Genomic DNA, 24,237 nt, shown 5'->3' on the forward strand with positions numbered 1-24,237 from the left:
TAATTCTATATAAACCCTTAAAAGATAATTATGTTCCTTTTAGAAATTCAGTACAGTTTATAAAAACTAATTATGATAATTTTATGCGTGTAATATTTGTAATTTTATATGCGTTTAATATTTGTGGAATATGAGAAAAAGTTCATGTGATTTGGAGTTCTGGAGTGTCGGTTAGTCAAATAAACAGTTCACCTCTTAAATATAATCCGTCTTTCATCTTTTTTCTTGTAATGAATGCATTTGTAATGGCCTAAGGGGATACAGACTCGTTCGGAAGGTTGGGTAAACATTCACAAGGAAAAAATAAAATAATTCTCACTATAGCATGGTCAGAGGTTTCCTGTAGTCACTCTAGACTCCATGCAGCCGATAAATTGGTAAGTAATTTCAGAATTTATTTATTTTTTTAATATTTTGAACTTTCAAAGCACAATCGATGAATATTCGATTATGACTCATCCTGATTCTTTGACAAGAAATGGTATTCCGGTTATGCACCATTTTGCGTAAAATTTCCTCTGGAACAACTGTTTAAAAATACAAAGGGGATAAGTAGCACTATGTGCTGTATTTCTTGAATAATGGTTGTCAAATTTTGATGTATTTGCAAAGTATAGGCCTCGAGACCTGTGTACAGTACTCAAGGTGTGGCCTGACCATTGCCTTATACAACGGGATAATCGCTTTTCAAAGGTGAACTGTTTCTATTTTTCTAAAATAAAGTTTTATTATTTATTTTAACAGAAAAAAAAAAAAAAACCAGCCACTTTTTGAAAAGGCCTATAAAAATTCCGCGTCAGGGGTAGGGCTCGAACTCAGGTCTTTTCCATCCAGTGTGGGGAGGACGTAGAGTGTGTTTAGTGTACAAAGGCACCAGGGGTTTTGCATTAGCACTAGCAGTGACATATGATGCAAGAAAGCGAGCTTATACATCATCAGCCAAAAAAAAAAAAAAAAAACTTTCCCATTTCACCCATCCATTCGCTCCAAATGTTTGTCTAGTTCTGCCTTGAATTTATTTAAGCTGTCAACTTCCACAGCAAGGGATGGAAGTCTGTTCCACCAACCAACTACCCGCTAGCTAAAGGCAAATTTCTGCACATCTATCCTACAACTGTCTTTCCTCAGTTTGAATTCATGTCCCCTCAGGCAATTAATCTGGGCAAGAGGAAGAATCCCCTCAGCATTGAGCTTGCTCAAACCATTCAAGGTCTTATACACCTCAATCAGATTACCTCGCAGGTGCCTAGTCACCAGACACTAATTTGCAGAACTTAAGCCTTTCTTCGTAAGAGCAACGCTTTGTTCCACTCACTAATCTTGTTGCCCTTCTCTGTACTCGTTCCAGCAGCTCTACATCCTTCTTGAAATGATTCCTCCAGACCTGTATACAGTACTCAAGGTGCGGCCTGACCATTGCCTTATACAAGGGAATAATCACCTCCCTATCCCTGCTAGAAAAATTTCTGTATATCATTGACAAGACACCATGAACTACTCTTGCTGACTGTCTGCACTGCTCAGAAAACTTTATATATAACTGCACAATCACCACCAGGTCCTTTTCATTCTCTACCACATTGAGTTTAGTACCAGACAGCTGATATGTTACTCTGGAGTTATTGGTACCCATATGCAGTACTTTACATTTGTCAATATTAAACTTCAGTTGCTAACTCTCAGCCCATCTGCTCAACGTTTCTAGATCCTCTTGCATTAGCGTTTCCGCCATCTCCGCGTACTATACACTGTGGGTGTGAAACAGAACACTGTCAATGCCACAGGTTTAACAGTGTATGGATTTTGTATATGTGTAGTGTCCCGTTGTTCCTCTGGTCATGTAGCCACTGGGCCCCTAATGGGACTCAACATTGTTCACATTCAGTCCCGTGGAGGCAGGCCAGGTACACCAGTATTATGGTTATTTACTCTGGCAGGTTCTGCCACCTAATTTCCTGAGATTTCAGTGACCTTCAAAAAAAAAAAACAAAAAAAGAAAAAAAAACGCTGTAGATGAAAAACGCTATAGATAAAAAACGCTATAGTATGGTCAGCCAAAAGAAGTACTGTACTAGTTATGCGATTTGAGGTTATTAAGTTTTTGGTGTATGGCTCAAGCAATTTAGAGATGATTCGGACGCTAGTTGCAAGTTAGAGACTTGCAACTAGCAAGTCTCTAACTTGCTAGTTAGAGGCTTTGGGGAAAAGACAGAAATATGGGGTACATAGAGAAGATGACTCCCAAATCAGTGGAGCAGACCCAAGCCCCACGAGGGAATATAGGGGTGGCGAGGACGGATAGACCAGGGGTAACCTCCTCCTCCTGCCCAGGGAGTGGAGGCAAAGGACCATGCAAGGGAGCATGGCTAGGAAGGCCTATTGGCAGCAGCTGAGCTGTGCTGGTGGTTGTGTCACATCTGGGACAAAGTTTCCGTCCCGTCTTGGTTGTCGGAATCTGGTGAGTCTAATATGTCAGTTCTTGTGGTCACACTTGGGACTATACATCTTGTGTGTCCCGTCCGATGTATACTGGTCACTATGAGTTCAGAGCTTTCAGGTCTGGTCGTTAGGTGTGTGGTTATCACTGGGCTGTGTCACTAGTAGGGATATCTCGTGGGATTCTGTTCCTGTCTGGTAAGTCAAAGTTAGGAATGTACGTTCAGTGAAGTCTGACTTAGGAGCAAGTTTTAGCTCTCCCATCCTGAAATTTATTTAGTCGCTTGGTATGGAGAGCTACATATTATCAGAGCAAGTTTCAAGGCTCCTGTCCATTTAATCGCTTGGTCAGCAGAGCTGCATATTGTCAGAGTTAATGAAGGATCTAAATCAGGAAGGTCGGATCTAAATCTGGAAGTAATATCGAGAGAGCCTGATTTGCAGAATTTCCTAGTTATGCTCTACTATCTACAGCCACGTCCAGGATCAGGTCATCTGCATATGCCAGGGAGATAACTTCATTCAGGTTAGGGTGAGGAAGTCGTGAAGTGCGACATTCCAAAGGAGCGGCCCCATTACCAAGCCTTGGGGATAGCCCCTGTACATTTTGCCCTTTGACTCTGCAGTATGATGCATTGACAATTATTTCTGTGGCTGTGAGGTAGATTCTTTTGGTTTTATAGAAGTTTCCGGGAAAACAGGCATGTCGTAGATTGCTGAGGACGCTCGGCCACCAGAGTGAGTCGGACGCCCCAGAAAAGTCTATGCAATAATCAGGAAATATTTTCTATTGGAGTTTGTGGGTTGTAAGGATATTCTGGAGTGTATCAACTGTTGAGCATCCTTGTTTGAAACCATATTGGCTTGTAGAGGATAAATTTGCTGCATTATATTATACTGTAATTCTACTGTGTAGGAGGTATTCGAAAAGCTTGCTTAGCACATAACAGGGCAATCGGTCTATATGAAGATGAGATTTGGGGCTGTTAGGCAGAGTGTAGAGCGTGTTTAGTGTCAAACGGCACCAGGGGTTTCTCCCATCTCCACGTAGATATGGATTTTGTATATGTGTAGTGTCGTGTACCATTGTTCCTCTGGTCATTTAGTCGCTGGGCCCCTAATGGGTCCCAACGTTGCCCATACTCCGCACCATGGAGGCAGACCAGATACACCAGTATTATAGTTATTTAGTCTGGCAGGTCCTGCCACCTAATTTCCTGAGATTTCTGTGGCTAGGACCTAAAAAAAAAAAAAAGAATCGCTATAGATAGGGCTCACTACACTTTGATCTTAGCCAAAAGGCCGAGAAACGATTTTATAGATAGGGGTCAGCCAAAAGGAGTACTGGTTATGCGATTTGATGTTGTTATTAAGTTTTTGGGTGTAGGGCTCAAGCAGTTTAGAGATGATTCGGACGATGGTTGTAAGTTAGAGAAGGGGAGGGAAACTGAAACCTGGGGGAAAAGACAGAGATAAAGGGTCATAGAGAAGATGATCCTGAAACAGAGGGGGCAGGCCCATGCCCACCAGAGGGAAAGGAGGGGCGGCGAGGGAGAGGAGACCAGGGGTAACGTCTCCCCACCTGGGGGTGGAGGTAAAGGACCATGCAAGGGAGCGTGGAAAGGAAAGCTTAATGGCAGCAGCTGAGCTGTGCTGGTGGAGTGTGATACCTGGGACTAAGGTCCCATCCTGTCTTCTTTTTCAGAGTCTGGTGAGTCTGATATGTCAGTTCTTGTGGTTAAACTTGGGACTGTACATTATGTGTCCCGTCCGATGTATACTGGTCACTACGAGTTCGGAGCTTTCAGTTCTGGTTGTTAGGTGTGTGGTTATCACTAGACTGCATAGTGTTGGGGGAAAGATGCCTCCGGTGGTTTCCCACACTGCGCCATTTGAACTCTGTGGAGACAAACAGTATCATTGTGAAAGCCAGAAAAAAATGTTGTGTTGTAAATGAAGTATTGTGCTGGGTTCTGTTGGCCGCAGGGCCCCTGGTGGGACCCCACGTTGCCCGCACACACCACTAGGAAGTAGCCAGGCTGCCCATAATTCTCTGGCTAGTCTCCTCCAGGTCGCCTGAGCTTCCTGGAAAGAGACCAAAAAAATAAAAAAATAGGGTACAGGGAGTACAGGATGTACCGGAGAGGGTAAAGGAAAGGAGGTATAGACAGAGCGATGGAGGATGTAAGGGAAGACATTCTCCGCAGGTTGTGTGGAAATTCTCCCACCTAAGCGGAAGTGGAAGAAGAGGGCCCTCGAGAGGGTGGAAAGACAATCACGTATCAAGAGACACACGGATGAAACAATTCAAGCGACCTGAATATCAAGTTCAGTAGCTAGAAGTGGTCAAAATCTAGGTGAAGATGTTCAGTATATGAGAAAAGGGTATTGATCAACGTGCATCAGTTCCAGGACGTTGCACCAGTGATCTTCTTCTGGTGAAGAGATCATGGGCAAAGGCAGAGAAAGCGTGGTACTGGTCTTCCTCATTGATCAGAAAATTTTCATTTTCTCGAGGCATGGCATGTATTTTTGATATGAGCAACGTTCGCAGGCCCTCGTAGAGCGGAAAAACATAGAATAGATGATCCTAGTCTTCGTTATTACTACAAAGACAGCGAGGGTCATCCACGATGTTCATAGAAGCAAGTTTCTGATTTATGGATCCATTGCCTGTAATCAGGAAAGTGGTATATAACCCTGTGCTGTACCATGCTGGAGCTTTAGGGTAGATCTGGGCTATTTCAGATAAGAATTTTTTGGTTATCACTGGATTGTGTCACTAGTAGGGGTCTCAGACCAACAATTTGAATCAGCTGAGTTAAAGGAGTCTAATTTGATTACTCAAATAGATTTGAGCGCGACTTCACCAAACAGTTTGCATTATCTCCTGTTAACAAGCACAAAATATGCTTGTTAACAGGAGATAATCCAATACTCCCTCGATAGCATTTTTGCACCTAATTTAAGTGTATCCCATCCTGTTAACAAGCACATTTTGTGCTTGTTAACAGGAGAGACTGGTTTCACAGGATGGAATACACTTAAATTAGGTGCAAAAATGCTATCGAGGCAGTATTGGATGGGTGGGAAAACTGCTAGTTTTAGAGCGATACACAGACTAGTATTGTAAGGGAAGCTGCCAGCAGAAGTGAAATTGATTCTTGCACTGCTTCTGTTAGAATATGCTGCAACCTAGAAAACAATGTAAAGGATTACAAACTGTAAAATCCTGTAAAATATACAGGCTGTGTTAGGATTACTAAGTAAAAATGGGCACACGTATACTTGCGTTTACTCTAGTACTAGGAGGTAGATGACTCTCATCAACCGGTGAAATACCACGACATTGCTTATTGGAGGCTTGAAATGGTGGAACCTATGTTTAGTCTCTAGAGCTAAGTTCCGGTCAACCCTTCCCTATCTCTTCCATCATGCAGTATGATTGATGACTTTTGAGGTTATGATGAACGTCGTGGCGAGATCCAATATTCCTTACATTTCGAGGGTACAGCTCTAAAACGGTGTTCGCAGGCCGGCTGCTAGTTAGTACACCGGACCGAACCTATTGGTAACTCTCTAGGAGGCTTCCGGATCAGCTAGTGTATAATCTTGCTACCTCTACTCTGCCAGAGAGTGACTGGAGGGAGTCCGAGTAGTGTGTATGCGGGGGCATTGTCGAGGCCACGTTATGTCAAGGATCTGGGTATATTCTTGCCATGTGTACGCCCTATCCAAAAATTTCATTACTTCATACAGCATGTCCCACCAACTTTTTCTTACCATTGAATACACCATGAATTGTCAAACTAATAGAGTAAGCTTATCTGCGAAAAGATCAAAACCTCCCAAACACTTCCTAATTAATATCACAAATATACGTGGTCTCAGTTCTAATCTCAATGATGTCCATTTCCACTTGCAGTCTGCCAAACCCCATGTACGTTTTCTGACAGAATCTCAGTTATCGGTTGATTCAACTAATGCTCATCTCAGTTGCCCAAATTATTCGCTGTATGACTCCTTTCGCCTCAAAGGTAGTACTTGTGCATATGTCCGTTCCAATATTCCCTGTTAGAGTCTTGGTAATTTGGAATCTCTTCTTTTCGATGTTCTCTGGCTTAAAATCTCTCTACCTCATTGTGTCAAATTCATCTGTTGGCTCTACCGTTCTTCCAATTCCACTAACCACTTGGAGCTCTTTGACTTCCTCTCTTTGCAACTTGAATTTCTCCAGTCCAACCTTCCAAACAGTGAGGTTATATTCCTTGGTGATTTTAATGTTCACAACTCTAGCTTGCTTCCGTTTTCTAGTCACACTGACCCAGCTGGTCGAGATGCTGAGGCTTTTCCAATTACTAATGACCTTGCACAGATTGTTCATTTACCTACAAGAATACCGGACAATACTAACCATACAGTTAACATGCATGATCTTTTTCTCACAAGCAACTCTTTTAAGTACACGGTCGAAGTGAGAGGTCCTTTAGGCACTTCAGATCACAACTTGGTGATTGTCTCTTCTCCAATGGAGCCTTTATCTCATGGCTATTCCCAACCTCGTGTTGTTTGGCATTACAAGAATGCAAAATGGGATGACCTACGAGATTTATTTTCTTCTTTTCCCTGGTCGGATTATTGTTGCAAAACTTCTGATGTCACCGTTTGCTCAGATCGTGTAAATAAAATTATTCTTGCAGGAATGGAATCCTTTATCCCACATTCCACTTTAAAATCTCTTCCTTTATCTAAACCTTGGTTTTCCAATAAATGTGTTAAGGCTGTTCAAGAGAAGAACGTTGCATATCGTAATTGGCTTGTTTTTAATTCTTCAGTTTCATTTTCTGCCTACACCAAAGCTCGCAACAATTGTAAAGCAGTTATTAATCAGTCCAAACTAGAGTTTGAACAGGCTAAGAGTAGAAAACTTGCTTCTTGCCCTGATGGTAGCCGAGTATTCTGGTCTCTTGTCAAAGCTATTAGCTATGAGCCCATCTCTGCTCCCACCTCTGTCCAAACCAGATGGTTCTGTTTTCACTTCGCCCAATTATAAAGCTGACCTGTTAGCAGCCCATTTTTCTTCCAACTCATGTATTAATGATCTTGGTAAAACACCGCCCACTATTCCCAACACTCTCCATTCAATGCCTCCTGTGGCCTTCCGTCAAAAGGATGTCAGAAGGATTCTGAAGAATCTTGACGCTAAGAAAGCTCCAGATCCCGAATGTATTTCTCCACTTGTTCTCAAAACATGTGCTCCTGATCTTACTCCTATTCTTTGCTGCCTTTTTTCACTTTCTTTTTCCCAAGGTGTTTTTCCTTCTGCTTGGAAATTTGCCCATATCCATCAGGTTTCTAAAAAGGATGACAAATCCCTCCCATCCAATTACCGTCCCATTGCAATTACTTCTACTGTTTCTAAAGTAATGGAGAAATCAATTAACCGCCAACTCTTAAACTACCAAGAAACCTTCCGTCTGATCAACGATCGCCATTATGGATTCCGTCAGTGTCGATCCACTGGTGATATTCTGGCTTATGTTACCCATTTATGGACTAATTCAATGGAAAGGTTCGGTGAAACACAAGTAGTTGCTCTTGACATCTCAAAGGCTTTTGATCGTGTTTGGCATAAAGGTCTTCTAAACAAGCTTCCATCTTATGGTTTGCCAACTGTTTTTAGTAATTGGTTATCCAGTTTTCTCTCTGATCGCTCAGTGAGGGTGATGGTAGATGGCTCTCTGTCTTCTAACTTCTCCACTAATGCCGGTGTCCCCCAAGGTTCAGTTCTTTCCCCCACTCTTTTCCTCTTGTATATCAATGACCTTCTTCCATTGACTGGAAATCCTATCCATAGTTTTGCAGATGATAGCACATTGCATTCCACTTCAAGTTCAAGTCCAATGTCAACAAATATCTTCTTTCGTCTTCTCAACCTCCAACCCAAGCAAGGACCAGGAGACCCGTCTCCAATCATCCAAGGTCCAGTGCCGATGTTCTTTCGACCAGTTGAGGCGTAGAGTCGTGTGTAGTGGTGTTGCCAATGAGACTCTGGTGTGTCGGCGGTTTCCATAACCTATTGCAACTAATGATCGCCTGATGGTCTTGATGGAGACGTTTCTGGCACCTCCCTTGTTGAAGTCGGCGGTGATTTGTGCCACTGTTGCTCTCATGTTGGCTGAAACAACGCAAGACAGACGTCTAACGCCACGTCCATCCACCACGTTTCTGTGCCCACAGCGCTGCCACAGTGAGATGTTATTCCAGAAATGGCGTATTCTCGATACACTCTTGATACTGTCGAACGGGGATACTGCAATTTCTGTACCACCTCCGCGATAGAGTAACCCATGCGTCGAGCACCCACCATCTTTCAAAGTCGGTTAACAAACGACGTTTATCCCTACTGACATCGAATTACCGTCTATGTGAATGGAGTGATGCAGCGTACCTATATACCAGCCAAGCGGTGGGTTCGTCCACTAGCGAGAGGGGTGACAGCGTCGCCTTGCTCAGGAACCAGATATCTAATGAATTCTGTCCTTTCAGTGTACAACAAATAAATAAATGACACTGAAAAGTATAATTTTTGTATCTCAGTTGAGATTTCTGCTCAAAAGTCTTGGCTTCCAAGGAAGGTCTAGAATCTGCCACCCTATCAATTTATCAATCAAGGTCGTAGTTGCCTGGTATGGGGATGTATAGATTTTCCTTCCATGTATAGGATATGTTTGCACAGTATACTGATGCCAAATGTCCTTGTGGCATCAGGACGAATTAATTGGCGTATCGCCTGTGGTGGAGCGGTGGAGCTACACTAGGGACCTGAAATCGGCGAGGCCAAAAAAGGAAAAAGAAATAAAAAAAATATATAATAATAATAATAAATGAATAAATTACGTTGTACAATGGCTTAAGCTTGTGATGGCCACTGAATGCAAACTATCTGTGAAAATGGCTTTTGCATTAATTTTTGTACTGTTGTGGTAATCTAAAATGTATTTAATTATCTTGTTATACACTGTTATTTTAACTTCTGTAAAAAAATATTATTGTATATTTTTTATTTATTTTTTCTTCTTAAGGAGGATAGCAGCTTATATTTCCAAGTCAGTTATGCTTAGTGAAGCAGTAGCAAGCGTATTTCCCCGAAGGAGGAAGATGTTTCTTTCGTTTATGGCATTTCTAGTTTGCATGACGATATCATGTGCTGATGAGATGGTTATTAAAACAAACAGTGGACCGATAAGAGGTGTAACACTTCCAGTTTCCACTGGAAAATCCGTAGATGCTTTCCTTGGCATTCCTTATGCGACACCACCTATTCGTGAACGTCGATTTCGTCCTCCGGAGCCATCAAAGCCCTGGACTGAGGTGTTCGATGCTACAGAACCCCCAAACAGTTGTGCACAGATGAAATTGGATTTGTTGGAAAAAACCAAACTGCTTGCTGTGAATACCCCAATGAGTGAAGACTGCTTGAAATTAAATGTGTGGCTACCCCGTCCCAGACCTCAAAAAGCGGTTGTTATGGTTTGGATACATGGTGGTGGCTTTATTTCTGGGTCTTCGGCAATGTCTCTGTATGATCCCCGTATTCTGGTTTCAGAGGAAGAAGTCATTGTTGTTTCAATAAATTACAGATTGGGACCTTTAGGGTTTTTGTATTTGGGAACACCAGATGCACCAGGTAACATGGGATTGCTTGATCAACAAATGGCACTTCAGTGGATCAAAGGGAACATCGAAGTTTTCGGTGGCGATCCTGAAAGGATTACTTTGTTTGGAGAGAGTGCTGGAGGAGCTAGCGTGTCCTATCACCTTCTTTCTTCTATGAGCCGAAACCTGTTTAGTCGAGCAATCATTGAGAGCGGTACTGCAACATCTCCGTGGGCTTTCCAAAATCGAGAAGAAACGATGAAGCAGGCGTTAACATTAGCCCGCTTGGTAAACTGTCCCGACGATTTACAAAATGTGGATGCAATTTTGGAATGTTTCCATGAAAGGGATGCCATACAGCTCGTTGAAACGACACCAAGTACCCATAACGATTTTATGTTCATTTTTGATCCTGTAGTTGATGGTATTTTTATCACTGACACTCCAGCAAATCTTGAAGCATCAAAAAATTTCAAGAACACCAGCATTCTGATTGGAACCACAGCCGATGAGGGAACCGTATTTCTCCATACCACATTCCCCGATGTGTTTCCATTTAGTGATGATATTAAAATTTCTCGTGACGACTTCTTGAGGGTTGTCCGCTCTCTGAATCCCTTGAGAAATGAAATTATAGAAGAAAGCATATTGTTTGAATACACTCCGTGGGAAAATGTTGAAGATTCAAAACTTAATATTAAAGCAGCTGGAAAGATCTTCGGCGATGTCCAATTCACCTGCTCCTGCAATCAGCTCGCACTTGCGTATGCCTCGGCTAATAATCCTGTGTACCAGTACTTATTCGCCCATCGCTCTACGGACAGCATGTGGCCTCAGTGGTGGGGAATTGCACACGGTGAAGAGATGCCTTTCTTGTTTGGATTGCCTTTCATTCCTGAATCGAAATTTCTTCCTGAGGAGAAGGAGCTAAGTCGCCGACTAATGAGATATTGGAGTAATTTTGCAAGAACAGGGTAGGTAGAGTATAACTTATTGCTTTAATTATCGAAAAACATTGAAAACATTTAAACTAGTGAGCAAAAAAATGATGCAAGAAACTGACCTTAACATATACCATTTATTTTTCAATGTCACCAAAACTTGTATGCACTTGTCCCATTGCTTTATCAAATTCTAGGACCCCACTGAGTAAAAAGAAGTCGATTGCACACCGTCAGTGATTATCATTATTATTTTTAACATCCGTCTCCTGAATTGAGATCACTGCTTGAGTAATGAATCCATAAGTTTAAACCGGATCCGAACAACTATCTGTACAATGGAAACGTACTGGTTCATCTCCCACCGAAGAAATTTAAAGCTGTGTTGTCAGCAGGGATGCGATAATGACGATGCGTTCTGGAACTGTCATGGCTTTCTTGCTTATTTCTTAAAGCCTCTCGATACCATGAATGTTGCTTTGCGCACGCATACTTAGAGTACAACCCAAGAGATCACTAATTGCAGTGGTAAATTCCTGATTATCTTCCCTACAGCACCCTTCTTTCATTGCAATTTACAAATGGCAATGCTGGGATCGGGCGTAAAGGCTATAGGGGGAATTTCCAATTAGCGTTCCTAGGGTTTCATCCGCGTTAATAACAGCTTGGAGGAAAATGCTTTTTGATGTAGAGAAAAATATTTTAGGCCAGTGATTATGATGGCAACTTACAGTTTTTTAAGGAGCAGGTGTCCATAATTTGATAAAGCGATGGAACAAGTGTGTAAAGGTTTTTAGTGATTATGTTGAGAAATACATACAACACTCAGGTCAGTGTTTCTTTTTTACCCCTTACATTTTGACTAAATTACTGACTCATCTTCGTACACAGCTTACAGCATGGTGATAGTGTGGGTGTGCTAAGCGCCAAAGCAACTAAGGCTATGAGGCGTCAGCATAATTTGTCTGTATTGCATGTGTTCTGATGCTGATTTGCCTGTTTGCTGGACGAAAAACCCAAGTTTCTGAAAGAAAAATCCCATACAATCCTCGCCTGACAATGACTAATTCAGCCATTTATGAAAAAGCCCAAAAAATTCCTTGCGTTATTGACAGGACTCGAACCCAGACCTTTTTCCACCTCGTATGTGGCGAATAGTGCTTATATGCAGTCTGCTACCCGCGAAGGTGAAGGATTCTTCCCACAGGATAATGTTGGAAGAATCTATTTGTAGACGGATACACTGCACTGTAAAGGGATGTAGTCCTCTTTGGATTCCACATTTTCCAGATGTGGAATCTAAAGATGATTTTGACTCACTAAAGATTGTTTGTTTGTTGTTTGTTTGTTATTTGGTTTTTAGGAGCATTAGCAACTAAGGCCATATTGCTCCGGGAAATGCGGTGGTCATTCCCTGACCTTTCCGCATTCTCCGTATTTGGTGGTGACAGGCTCGAACCCCGGTCTAATCAAGAAGTGTGTGCTATGCACTGCTGCTCCTTCCCACCTGGCTACAGAGGCGCCTACTCACTAAAGAAACGGTTGGTTCATCTAGGATACCTTCTCCACATTTTCCAGATGTAGAATCTAAAGATGATTTTGACTCGCTAAAGAAACGGTTGGTTCATCTAGGATACCTTCTCCTCTGTTTTAGAGACCAATTAGCGTTAGAATTGATATCACACGAAATACCGTTTTGCGTTGTTGATCATGACGTTGGGCTTATGTACTTAAAAAAAAAAAAAAAAAAAAAAAAAGAACCTCTCGTATTAGGGCAACCCGAGAACGATCTCATCTGCCCATTTGTATTCAGAAGTTGATTAAGAGTGTCTGTGACTTTACCCTAAAAAAGAAAAAGAGGAAACAAAACTTTGTCCCATGGTGGACACAAAACCGCACGAGGCTGAGAGACAACCTTAAAACTGCTCGACGGAACTATTAGCGAGCTAAAAGGGCTAGCAGACCTAGGATTGAAATTGATAAGTTGGAGGAGGTGTATTTCAATGCTATTTCCAAAGAAAAAAGGACCGCTTGGGATAGGTTTGTTCATTCTTCCTTAAAGGACGATCCTTGGGGATTACCTTATAAACTAGTCACTGATAAGATTCACCTGGCGACTTGGGTTCATGGATTTCTTCGGCCGCTTCATGGACTTCTATGGGCCTTTGACACTGTATGGTGGCAGAGTGTCCTGGCGAGGTTCCGGGTGGCTGGGGTTTCTTCTCCTGTTTACCGCCTTATAGGCACCTCTGTAGCCAGGTGGGAAGGAGCAGCAGTGATAGCACATGCTTCTTGATTAGACCGGGGTTCGAGCCCGTCACCACCAAATACGGAGGATGCGGAAAGGTCAGGGAATGACCACCACATATCACCGGAGCAATATGGCCTTAGTTGCTGATGCTCCTAAAAAAAAACAAACAACAACTTCCCAAACAAACAACCACCTTATAGGAGATTACTTCTGTGACCATTCTATTTCTGTTGCTTCTGGTTTCTGTTTGGTCTCTAGGTCCATTACTAGAGACTGCCCTCAGGGATCTGTTCTTGGCCCTGTGTGCTGGAACGTGGTACTTGATGGTTGGCTCGCTGTGGACCGTGACAACGTACTTCAGGTCGCTTATGCCGATGACCTGGGTGTTTTGATTTCTGGTGTCTCCAGGTTGGAGTTGGAATGTAGAACTAATGAGTTCCTTGACGATTTAAATTCCTGATGTCTAGTAATGGACCTAGATACACAAATTAAAAATATATATTAATAAGACTAAGCAGATGTTGCTAAAGGGAATTTAAATATTAAAAGACCTCCTACTATAAGACTTGATGGGGAGTGAGTCAAAATTACAACATCTTATAAATACCTTGGTTTATTTTTGGATGATTGTATTAACTTTATTGGGCACGCCAAATATGTTTTACGGAAAATTAAAATTCTGACTAGCAAAATAATAAACTGCGTGGGGTATTAAACCTTCCATGCTTAAATTGTATTATTCGTGTATTTTTATACCCATTGTTTGTTATGCTGCTGAAGTTTGGGACTCCAAGGTTAATCATTACATGGTCAAAAAATATCTTGTTCAAGCGCAGCGTTTTTTCCTGCTTACTGTAAGTCGATCATGTAGAACTGTGTCTACCGCTGCATTGCAGGTCCTATGTCCCATTCATAGGGTTCCCATTCAGTCTGAAGCAAAACTGTAGTATTCACTATACCATCGTCGGAAACTCTGCCTGCCAGATTATACTTATAATTTGGAGCTGCAAGAGAAAGGACATTAAAAGTCTTAGAATTGCATTTGTTAATGAATGGCAAAGTTCATGAACTGACTCAAATCTTGTAAAATTCACTAATTTCTTCCTATTGTCTCTGAATATGAAAACCAGCTTGTCTGTTTAATCCAGGTATTTTTGTAACCTTCCTAATTACAGGTCGTAGGAGCCTGAATTATAAATTATATTCATTGGGTTTGGCTAACTCTCCTCTGTGTCATTGTGGTGCTCCTGAAACGGTGGAGCACCTCATTTTCGACTGTGTAACTTATTCTGATATTAAGAATAAATTGCAATTGTTAAACAAGTATTTACATGCCTGATGATGTTTCAAGGTTTATTGTTTGTGTAGAGAACTTCATGGCGTGTTCTGACTTCGCAGATAAATTGTTCAAGCGCAAGAAACGGTTATTGAATATCGGAAATCATTATAATAACTAAACTTAAGTTATGGACAATTAGCACATTGGTGTAATGACATTTTGTTTTTCACTCTGTGCCTATTGGAACTGTTTTGGTGTAGAACTTTCTGTTCTGTGGGTTTGTCGAAATGATGGACCTTTATTACTTATGGCCAGCGTCTAGATTGTAGGCTTGGCTGTGGATTTGGTTGTTGGTGATTTTCACTCTGCTAAGCGTTAATCATGCTTGTATGAAGGTAAATAGTTTTATGTATTTGGTATGTACTGTTTGCTTTTTTTTTAATGACTAATTGCTGTGTATTGGCAAGCCTGGTTGATCCCTGCTGGGTTAGTCATATTGTTTTGTTTTTACAAAACTTAAGTGTGAAATGATGCCTATGTAAATAATTACTTTGATGGTTTCTCTGTCTTGAACTTGAAACTTTCTTTTCTAATTTCTTCGTTTTCGGGGATGTCTTCTTCTTCCCTTTCTTCTACTGCTTTCCCCCTCCCCTCCAATCTCCATAACTAAACCTTCTATTTCCTATCTTCCTTTCAGTTCAAAATTCGGGGCTCCCGGGCTTACCTGACAACCCCATTAAGTGTCTCAGATAGAAAGTGGACACTGGCTCGCCTCCTCGTGGCCAAGGTTGAGAGTCAGGGGACCTGGTGTCCCCTGCCCTCTGGCTGCGAAGTCGCCAGGCGCCAGCACTGAACACTCAACATAACCACACACACACATACTTTCACACCTACATACACACACACACTCACACTTGCCGGCTCTGGCCTCTTGCCTTTTCAGATGCTACAGCGGTATGTAGGGGAAACCCTGGAGACCACAATTAAACAAATACACCTTGACCTTGACCTTGACCTTGCACATTTTTATTGTCTGTGCGAGTAGCACAGTGGTATCGTCACCGTCCTGCCCGACACTGGGTGGAAAAGGCCCGGGTTCGAATCCCGTCGATGACGCGAGGAACTTTAATGGGCTTTTTTCACTCCATGGCTGGGTTAGTCGGTCTCAGGCATAGATAGCAAGGTTTTTCCACAGAAACTGGGATTTTTTTTTCGTCTAGAAAAACAGGCAAATCGACCAGAGAACACACGCAATTTTCAGACATAATACATGTACGGGCATATGTAAGAAATTATGGGTACCCTAATATGATAATTTGAATTTGCCAATTTGTATTATGTATATATATTGCATTTATTCTCTGGTCAGTTTTCTTGTTTTACTGAACGAAAAACCAAGTTTCCGGAAAGGGAGGGGAGGGGAGGAACCATTTAACTGAGCTACGAAGTGAAACAAGCCCATAAGAGTTTTATTCGATCATGGTCTCCATGCTTCTCCTTGAAGTAAATCGCGTGACAGTGAATAAATTTCAGCAACTTAGTTTTCAAAATTATCTCTCCAAAAAGTAATAATAAGAAATATATTCGCAGTTTTAAAACTGAATGGTACCAAAGGAAAAGTGGCTTTGTGGTTGTGAAGTTAAAAATGCATTGTGTTTTGGTTTTCACGTTTACTGTTCGGAGGTGACTTAACGTGTACAGTACAAACAGTGGCTTTACAAACATAAACAGAATGAAAGAAAAAACTCTAAAACATGAGAGTTCGAAGAAACATATTGATAATGTGATTTCACTATCGCTTTTAGCAGTGGCGCGCTTCTTATTTCAGTGGCGCGCAACTTATTTCAATCGCGACCTCCTTTATTAAATATAAAATTGACGCGACCCCTTAATGTAAACCCCCAGGTAGGATGACCAGATTTTTAGAGAACAAAAATGGCATTTTATAAATTATGTAGTAGAAAATTATACTCGAGTACTCAGAAAGGAATAAAAAAATTGTCTCCTTTTTAATTTACATATTAAAATAATTGTTTAATATTTTAATTGAATACAGTATAGCAAAACACAATTAATCAAATTCTTCAATTAAAATTACAAAACAATAAAAAATGAACAATTACAAAACAAAACAATTAATAAGAAGGATGAGCCTGGATAACCGATAATATTTTGTGCAATATTTGAAATTGCTAATCTCATGTCGTCTTCTGGATCAAGTCTGGAACGTTGTTTTGCTTTTATAGCTGTTAATTTTGAGAAGCCAACTTCACATAAATTTGTAGACCCAAAAGGTAGCAAGTTTGTATCGCCATTTTCGATAATTCTGGATACTCTTCTTGAAGAGAAAGCCAAAAATTTTCACAAGTTGGAGGTCCTGAAACGCGCAAATAATGATTCGTCAGACTTCAAGTCGATGAGATCATCCTTTTGCTCAATGGTAATTTCGGGGCACGAAGAAATTTCAAAAACAATGGGATCACGAATCCAATACAACTTTTTTTTCTGGAGATACATTAAATCGTTTGGAAAAATTCTTAATTAGCATTGTCAGGTGGGTGGCAATGATATCTCTAAATTGTAGACTGTCAATATAAATTCAGAAAAACAAGGGAATGTCTTAGTATTATTACGCTCCAATTCAATTTTCCAAAGATTAAGTTTCTTTTTGAAAGGTATTAATATCAGTTCCCTGTTCTTGAAGAATTAAATTTAAATCATTAAAATCAGGAGACAGCCAAAGACGTCGGGCCCCTAAAGGGCCCGGGCCTGGAGGAAATTGCTTTGCCTGCGTACATGGTAGCTACACCACTGATGCAATGGTTCTAAAGTATATTTGGAGCAATTTCCTTTACTTCGCCGTTTAAACCTTTATTTTCTCCCGTTAATGCAGCCGCACCATCAGTACAAATCTCAACACAGTTGTTTCACGTTTCATTTGTTTGAAAGAAAATATTTATAACATCAAAAATCTCCTCGCCCGTCGTTCTTCCTTCGAAAGCTTTGCAAAATAGAAAATCCTCCAAAATATCTCCCTCATAGCAGTATCTGACATATACAATAAGTTGAGCAAGGTTGGAAATATCTGTGGATTCATCTAACTGTATTGCAAAAATTGGACTTTCTCTCAATCGATTTAATAAATTGAATTTTATGTTGTCCGTGATAACTGTAATACCCCACGAGACTGATCTCTGGACAGAGGAATGGTTTTTAAATCGTTGCTGTATTTTTCTCCATGCATAATTGAAATCATTTTTGTTGCAGAAGGGAGAATAAGTTGATATGAAAGCACCGAATTACGAAGCAGAATTTCTTCGTTATGTTTCAAATTATTTCAAGTATCTCATATGGTCAATACCTAAGCAGAGTATGTATACATTCTATGATAGATTTGGGTCAATTGATTCCGGTCCTCAGGCGCTGAAGTCTGCTAGTATTAACAATATGAATCTATATTTTCCATAACATGAGTCCATAACAATATGGGTCCATAGCCAGTGAGCAAATTAAGGTATATACCCGACGCAATAGGCAGTAGGGTTCATTCATATCTCAGACTTAGTTCGCGTTGTAAATTCTCTACACCTACAGTATTGAAAAAGTAATTTTAACAACAGGTTTTTAGCTTTTATGTACACCAAAAATAAATTTATTTAAAAATTGCCGCTACCCCTCTGTGGGTCGCGCCCCGTAGTTTGCGCACCACTGGCTTTTAGGAAGCGTAAATATTAAAGAACAGCTTAGTGAGGACTAGACTTTCGATCTGCAAACATAACAGAAAAGTTACAAGAATCGTGAGGTCTTATCTAAAGTATATCTTATTTTATTTCATCCCGATAACATTCTGAAGTCAAGAACGATATTCTTGACTTCAGAATGTTATCGGGATGAAATAAAATGAGAAATTAAAGAAGCTTCATTCGTAGCTGTCATAGCTGATGACGCAACAGGTGTTTCAGAACATATACAAATGGTAATTGTACTGAGATATGAACTGAATGGAGACATTTTTGAGCGTTTTTGGGTTTTTTCACTCTGGAAAACCAAACGGCAAACGGAATATTGAAGTGCATTCTAGATCTTCGAAGGAAATACTCAAAAACTAGTTGCTCAGACATTTGATGGCGCAAATGAAAGGCAAGAAAGGGGGAGTTCAGGCTAAAATAAAAGAAGTGTACAAAAATTCACATTTTATTCCCTGCTATGCACACCAACTGAATCTGATGATGAGAAATGCAGCAAGTAGAACCCGAGATTCAAGAATTCGAACCACATGTCGATACCAACATTTTTCTCGAAATCACCAGAGTCTCTCTGTTCTCAGAAAGCATATGGACAGCCGTGTTGCCCGACCTTCCCCTACAAGATGGAACTTCAATATACGCACCTTGAATAGCGTTTATGAAAATTTTGAATCTTTAAAAAGGTGCATGAAGGAACTACAAGCGACAGCAAACGCAGATAAGACGATTTCAGAAGCAACTGGAATTTTACACATCCTGAGTAATGAAAAATTCGAGTTCGGGTTAGAACTTTTCCATCAGATAATGCCTCACTTGGAAGTTATTTATAATCAAATGCAATCTCGAGAAATTGAGGCAATTAAAATAGATGAATATATAAGACACTTTAAGAATGTCATTCTGAAAATCAGGAATTCAGTGTACTGAAACTCCTTCAAAAACGCTTATGATTGAAGCGAAGGAAGTATGCGACTATATAAGTGTTGACATAGGTGAGAGATATTTCTTTACAAAGCAATTAATTGCTGCTAAATTGTTTAACAAGAAGAACTTTGTTATTTTTCGTACGAAAATGCCCATGGAAGAGGTACGAGAGTCTACTGAGGCATATCCCATGATTGAAAAAGAAAAACTTCTTACGGAATTACAAGTTTTCTATAGGACATGATCTACACAATTATTGTATATTAACTGAGCTGAAATTTATCTCTGAAAATAATCTATCTGAAGTTCTTTGTGAACTTACAAAACTCATAAAAGTTCTTTTGACCATTCCGATGACTACTTCAGATCCCGAAAGCTGCCATTCGATATTAAAAAAAATATAAACATTTTTAAGGAGCACTATGAATCAGGAAAGGCTAAATGCTCGAGCAATGCTTTTAATAGAAAAAAGCTTGGTCAACAGTGCACCAAACTTGAATGAAAAAGTTATTAATCTATTTTCAACAAATAAAAACAGAAGAATGGATTTTGTTTTTAAATAAAAGTTCAAGTCTGTTAATGGTAAATGTCTAGTTAATATTTCTTAGTATTTTTAACTCGCTTATTATTATTACTGTGTATGTCTACATGTCTTATAACCAAGGAAATTTAATGTAACTTTAAGACCCCCAAACATCAGAGTCACGAGCCACCAGTGTTCCGGAATAAACAGTATTTTAACTATAGTTTCAAAGATGATTATAAACATACTTCTTCAGAGGAGTTTCTCAATAATAAATCAGTTTTTTCAGCTTTTCTATTTACATTGTCTACTGCAGTCTGTAAAATATTATTATTTTCCGGCAGAAATCCTAACATTTCTCCAGATGGTTCGAATCTGGACGAGTGGCCTAAATACACTGCCTCAGAACAAAAGTATTTGAACCTGAGCCCTATGAGGAAAGATATAGGAGAAAAACTACGAGTACGGCAGTGCACTTTCTGGGGGAAACATATTCCACGTTTGGCTCTTTTGTCAGGTAAGACTCCTTTAAGATCTCCAATTATAACGATTTCATTATGGTAGTCTGCAGAGATTTTGATGCTTACTAGATTCATAGTGCTTTTTTTTTTTACAAACAATATAACTGTTTTCTTAGATACATTCGATATATGCGATATTGCGATATGCGTACTGTTCCATTTGTGACTGACAAGTATAAATGTGTATAGACGTGTTTAGACGTGTCGTGGCTAACTGTGAAGGACGATAGTGGAAACGTGGTATAAAGAAAGATATGACATTTGCAATTCTCTTGATGTGGAAGGAACCTCGGGATTATATTAATGACTGCTACTTTTGTTCTCCAAATGTGGCACGTCATAGAGTGAAGAACAATCAGAGAATTGTGTACCCCAACAACATTACTTCAACTGTAATGCCAGTGCCCCATAGAGCTGAATTATCGGTACCACCACCACCAGTTTTGCTTCAACATATATGCCATCAGATCCTGAATCTGACATTTCTGGTCTAGAGGATGATACAAACTATTGTGACGAAGAAATTCACAACTCTGAACCACAGCTGTTTAAACACAAGCGAATTCGACGACCTCGCGAAAGATTTAAATCTTCTCAGAGGACTCGCAGAGCTTTTATGGTCAAGACCAAGACCAAGAATCTGCTTGCTCCAGGAACAGTCTTTTCATGATATAGACATCGCGAAAAAGATTTTGTTGTCAATCTTTCTCAAGAAGGCTCAGTGATATTTCAACAACATTCTTGCATTTATGAACTTTTTTTGAATTTTCTATAAAAAAACAGAGTGAAGGCTACTTATTGACACATTGAAAAAAAAAAAGCCGCAGAAGAGTTCCCTCTCATAATTGAAACAAGCATGAATCTATTCCTGTAATTTATTTGGCACCTTTAAAAGAGAACTAAAAATTTTAAGCATCTTTTGAAAAAAATCAGTATAATAATCATGGTTGGCTATTGTGTGGAAATTTTAAAGTCATTGGTCTGCAACTGGACCCAACAACGAGTGAAACAGTCAGACATGAAGTGCACATTGGAAATAGAAGGTGTGGCCACCAAAGCAATCCTAACAACTGGTTCAAAGAACATTAAAGATTAGCCAGTAGTAGATCGAAGCAAAGTCCTGTTACCTCCTATCAATATAAAACTAGATTTAATGAAAGAGCTTGTACAAGCCCTGAATAAAGAAGGAAATTGTTTTAAGCATGTTTGGACAAAATTCCTATCACTTACATAATAATAATAATAAATCAAAGGAGGAATTTTTGCTTGATCTCAAATCTCCAAGTAGCTACTAGACTCTGTATTTAAAGAATCCATGAACCAAACTAGAAGTGATGCTTGGACTGTCTCCAGGAGTTGTTTCTGGAGTTCCTGGATGAAGTTTCTGAGTTATATGGCCTTCAATGTCACTTGGTTTAGAACAGTGTGATTTTAATTTTAAAAATATAGTACGCAATTGTTTGAGAATAAACACCAGTTGTTTTACGGTTTTAGGCGCACCAGCAACTTTGGCTTTGTTGTGCCGTATATATATGAATGAAATTCATATTAAAAGCTAATATTTTATTTATCATCAATAAAAATCTTTTTTTTTTCGCATTCCTGTATAAAATATTATTATTATTTTTAATGGATATTATGCATTCATTCTCGTGTTCTCCTAACCATATATGTGTACAGTACAGTATTTATTTTGGGAACGACTCCACCAAATGAAAGTCATTGCAATGTCATTCTTTTCGTCTGTTTTTGCAGACGAAATGAATGAGAGCGTCTGAATTTTATGCAGTATGAATTTCCGGAACACGCCAGCCGAAATGAATGCACCTTCCTTAACTGTTTTTCTTTCCTTCTTTCGTTTTTTTTTTTTTTTTTTTGCTGTAGAGACGAGGTTAACGCTCTCGATAGTAAATTTCGTGCCTTGACCTTTACTAAGCATCACTTCCGCAACTTCCGCTGCCATTCTGTAATATATTTTTCAGGGCTGAGAAAGCCAGTTTTCTGTCTTGGCACGTCTCCAACTTGAACATATGAGGTGTGGCAATAAAGTTCCCAGACTGGTATTATTGCGGTCATGTTCACCGAATTTGAAAATAAACAGAATTGGTATGTTGTATAGTTCAAACTTCCTCCAACATGGTGGTACAGAATATGCATATCTGTGATACCTTATCTACATTTTAAAAATAATAATAAATATGAAGCAGTTAGTCTTAGGCATTTAGCCAAGAAATATCTTTTAGATTAAATTAATAATTACATAATACATTTAGGGCAATAGCCTCAGGCTACATAGAAGTTAACTAACATATAAGTTAGTACTAGAGCATCATGTGACTCATGTCCACACGTATCCAGCTACCAAGTAGTTGAGAAATGGTATCATTTAAGTATATCTTTTATTGTGAATACCTTCACAACGAGTTACCATGATATTGCACTATGAAAACCTTCACAACGAGTTACCATGATATTGCACTATGAAAACCTTCACAACGAGTTACCATGATATTGCACTATGAATACCTTCACAACGAGTTACCATGAAGGTATTCACAATATGAGATATACTTAAATGATACCATTTCTCAACTACTTAGTAGTTGACTATGTGTAGACATGATGTTCTAGTACTAACTTATACGTTAATTAAATTAATAAATAAATAAAACGTATAAACTCTGCCAAATATAAGATTATAGTGCACCTCCTCCTCTCCCCTTCCCTCCCCGATTTTGAAAAGAAAAGGAAGCGAAAGAAAAAAATAAATTAATAAAATAAAATACGAGGGGTTTCCGAAAAATAAGATAACAAATTTTTTCTCTCGATGATGTTTAATAATACGAAGTTGAAATTACACACTAAGAAATAAGTGAACATCCACTACTTCTCCACAGTGTCTAGTTTTATTGATGCACTTGTCCCAACGAGGGATCAGTTTATCAATACTAGTACTTAAGAAGTCTGTGCCCACACGCAGTAACCAACATCGCGCCCCCTGATGAACTTCCTCATCCGTGGTGAAATCCTTTCCTGAAAGGTGATTTTTCAGAGGGCCGAACAATTGGAAGTCTGAAGGCGCTAAGTCTGGCTGTAGGGGGATGTGACAGAGTTTCTCAACGATTACGGAGCAACAATCACGAGTGGTGTGGGCAGTGTGTGGAGTTGCGCTGTCGTGTAACAAAATCACGCCACTTGTCAGGGGTCCTGGTCGTTTGCGTCGAATGTTGGCTTTCAGTTTTCCCAACGTTGCACAGTAAAACTGTGCATTGATCCCAGAACACTGTGGCCATGACTTTTCGGACACTGTGAACAGTTTTGAATTTTTTGCACACAGGACATTGTGTATGTTTCCAGGCCATGGAGTCTTGTTTGCTCTTCGGGGTAAAGTGATGAACCCACGTTTCGTCTCCTGTGACTATGCGAGCGAGAAAATCCTCTCCTTCGTCACTGTATCGCAACAAGTTCTTCAGACACATCCCCATGCGTTTTGCTTCGTCCTCCTCTGACAATTGTCGGGGCACCCAGCAGCAGCGCACCTTTCGAAAGCCAAGGACATCGTGAACAGTTCACTATTTGTGCAATTTCACGCAGTTCCATTCGCCTGTTTTCAAGAACGATGTCCTTAATGCGCGAAATGTTGTCTTCTGTCGTGCTCGATGAAGGCCTGCCTGCCCGATGTCGATCTTCAATGTCAACACGGCCCGCTATAAATTCATTGCACCAAAAACACAACTGTTTCTTTGTCATCCCCTTTTAATGTCACTTGGTGAAACCCTTTTGCTTGAAACAAAGCGAATAACTTCACGAGCACCTGTTTTGGACCACACTCGCACGGTAGCCGCCATTTTGCAACTGGAATCCGTTGTGAGGCGACAGTATCGCAACACTGCACTGGTGGTCTTTTTGAACGTTATTAACGGGTCCATCTGTCCACCGCGTTTCATCTCATTCCCT

At 40.1% G+C, this 24,237-nt stretch overlaps 1 protein-coding gene and 1 pseudogene across 1 annotated transcript in view; one reads left to right on the forward strand and one right to left on the reverse strand.

Annotated features, from left to right (window-relative positions):
- Nucleotides 1-333: 333 nt before the first annotated feature.
- The window catches only part of LOC150079905 (acetylcholinesterase-like), a 24,583-nt gene continuing 679 nt past the window's right edge, over nucleotides 334-24,237 (forward strand). Inside the window, exons 1-3 of the mRNA XM_090382438.1 lie at nucleotides 334-377; nucleotides 9,522-11,069; nucleotides 20,104-20,276. Of these exons, the coding sequence (XP_090238564.1) occupies nucleotides 361-377; nucleotides 9,522-11,069; nucleotides 20,104-20,276 (1,738 nt within the window). The 5' untranslated portion in view covers nucleotides 334-360. The remainder of the gene's footprint in view (nucleotides 378-9,521; nucleotides 11,070-20,103; nucleotides 20,277-24,237) is intronic.
- LOC150079906 (U2 spliceosomal RNA) lies at nucleotides 3,588-3,750 on the reverse strand (annotated as a pseudogene).

The sequence above is a fragment of the Mastigoproctus giganteus genome, chromosome 10 (genome assembly GCF_048544385.1).
Source record: "Mastigoproctus giganteus isolate SK-2022 chromosome 10, ASM4854438v1, whole genome shotgun sequence".
NCBI classification, from domain to species: Eukaryota; Metazoa; Arthropoda; class Arachnida; order Uropygi; family Thelyphonidae; genus Mastigoproctus; species Mastigoproctus giganteus.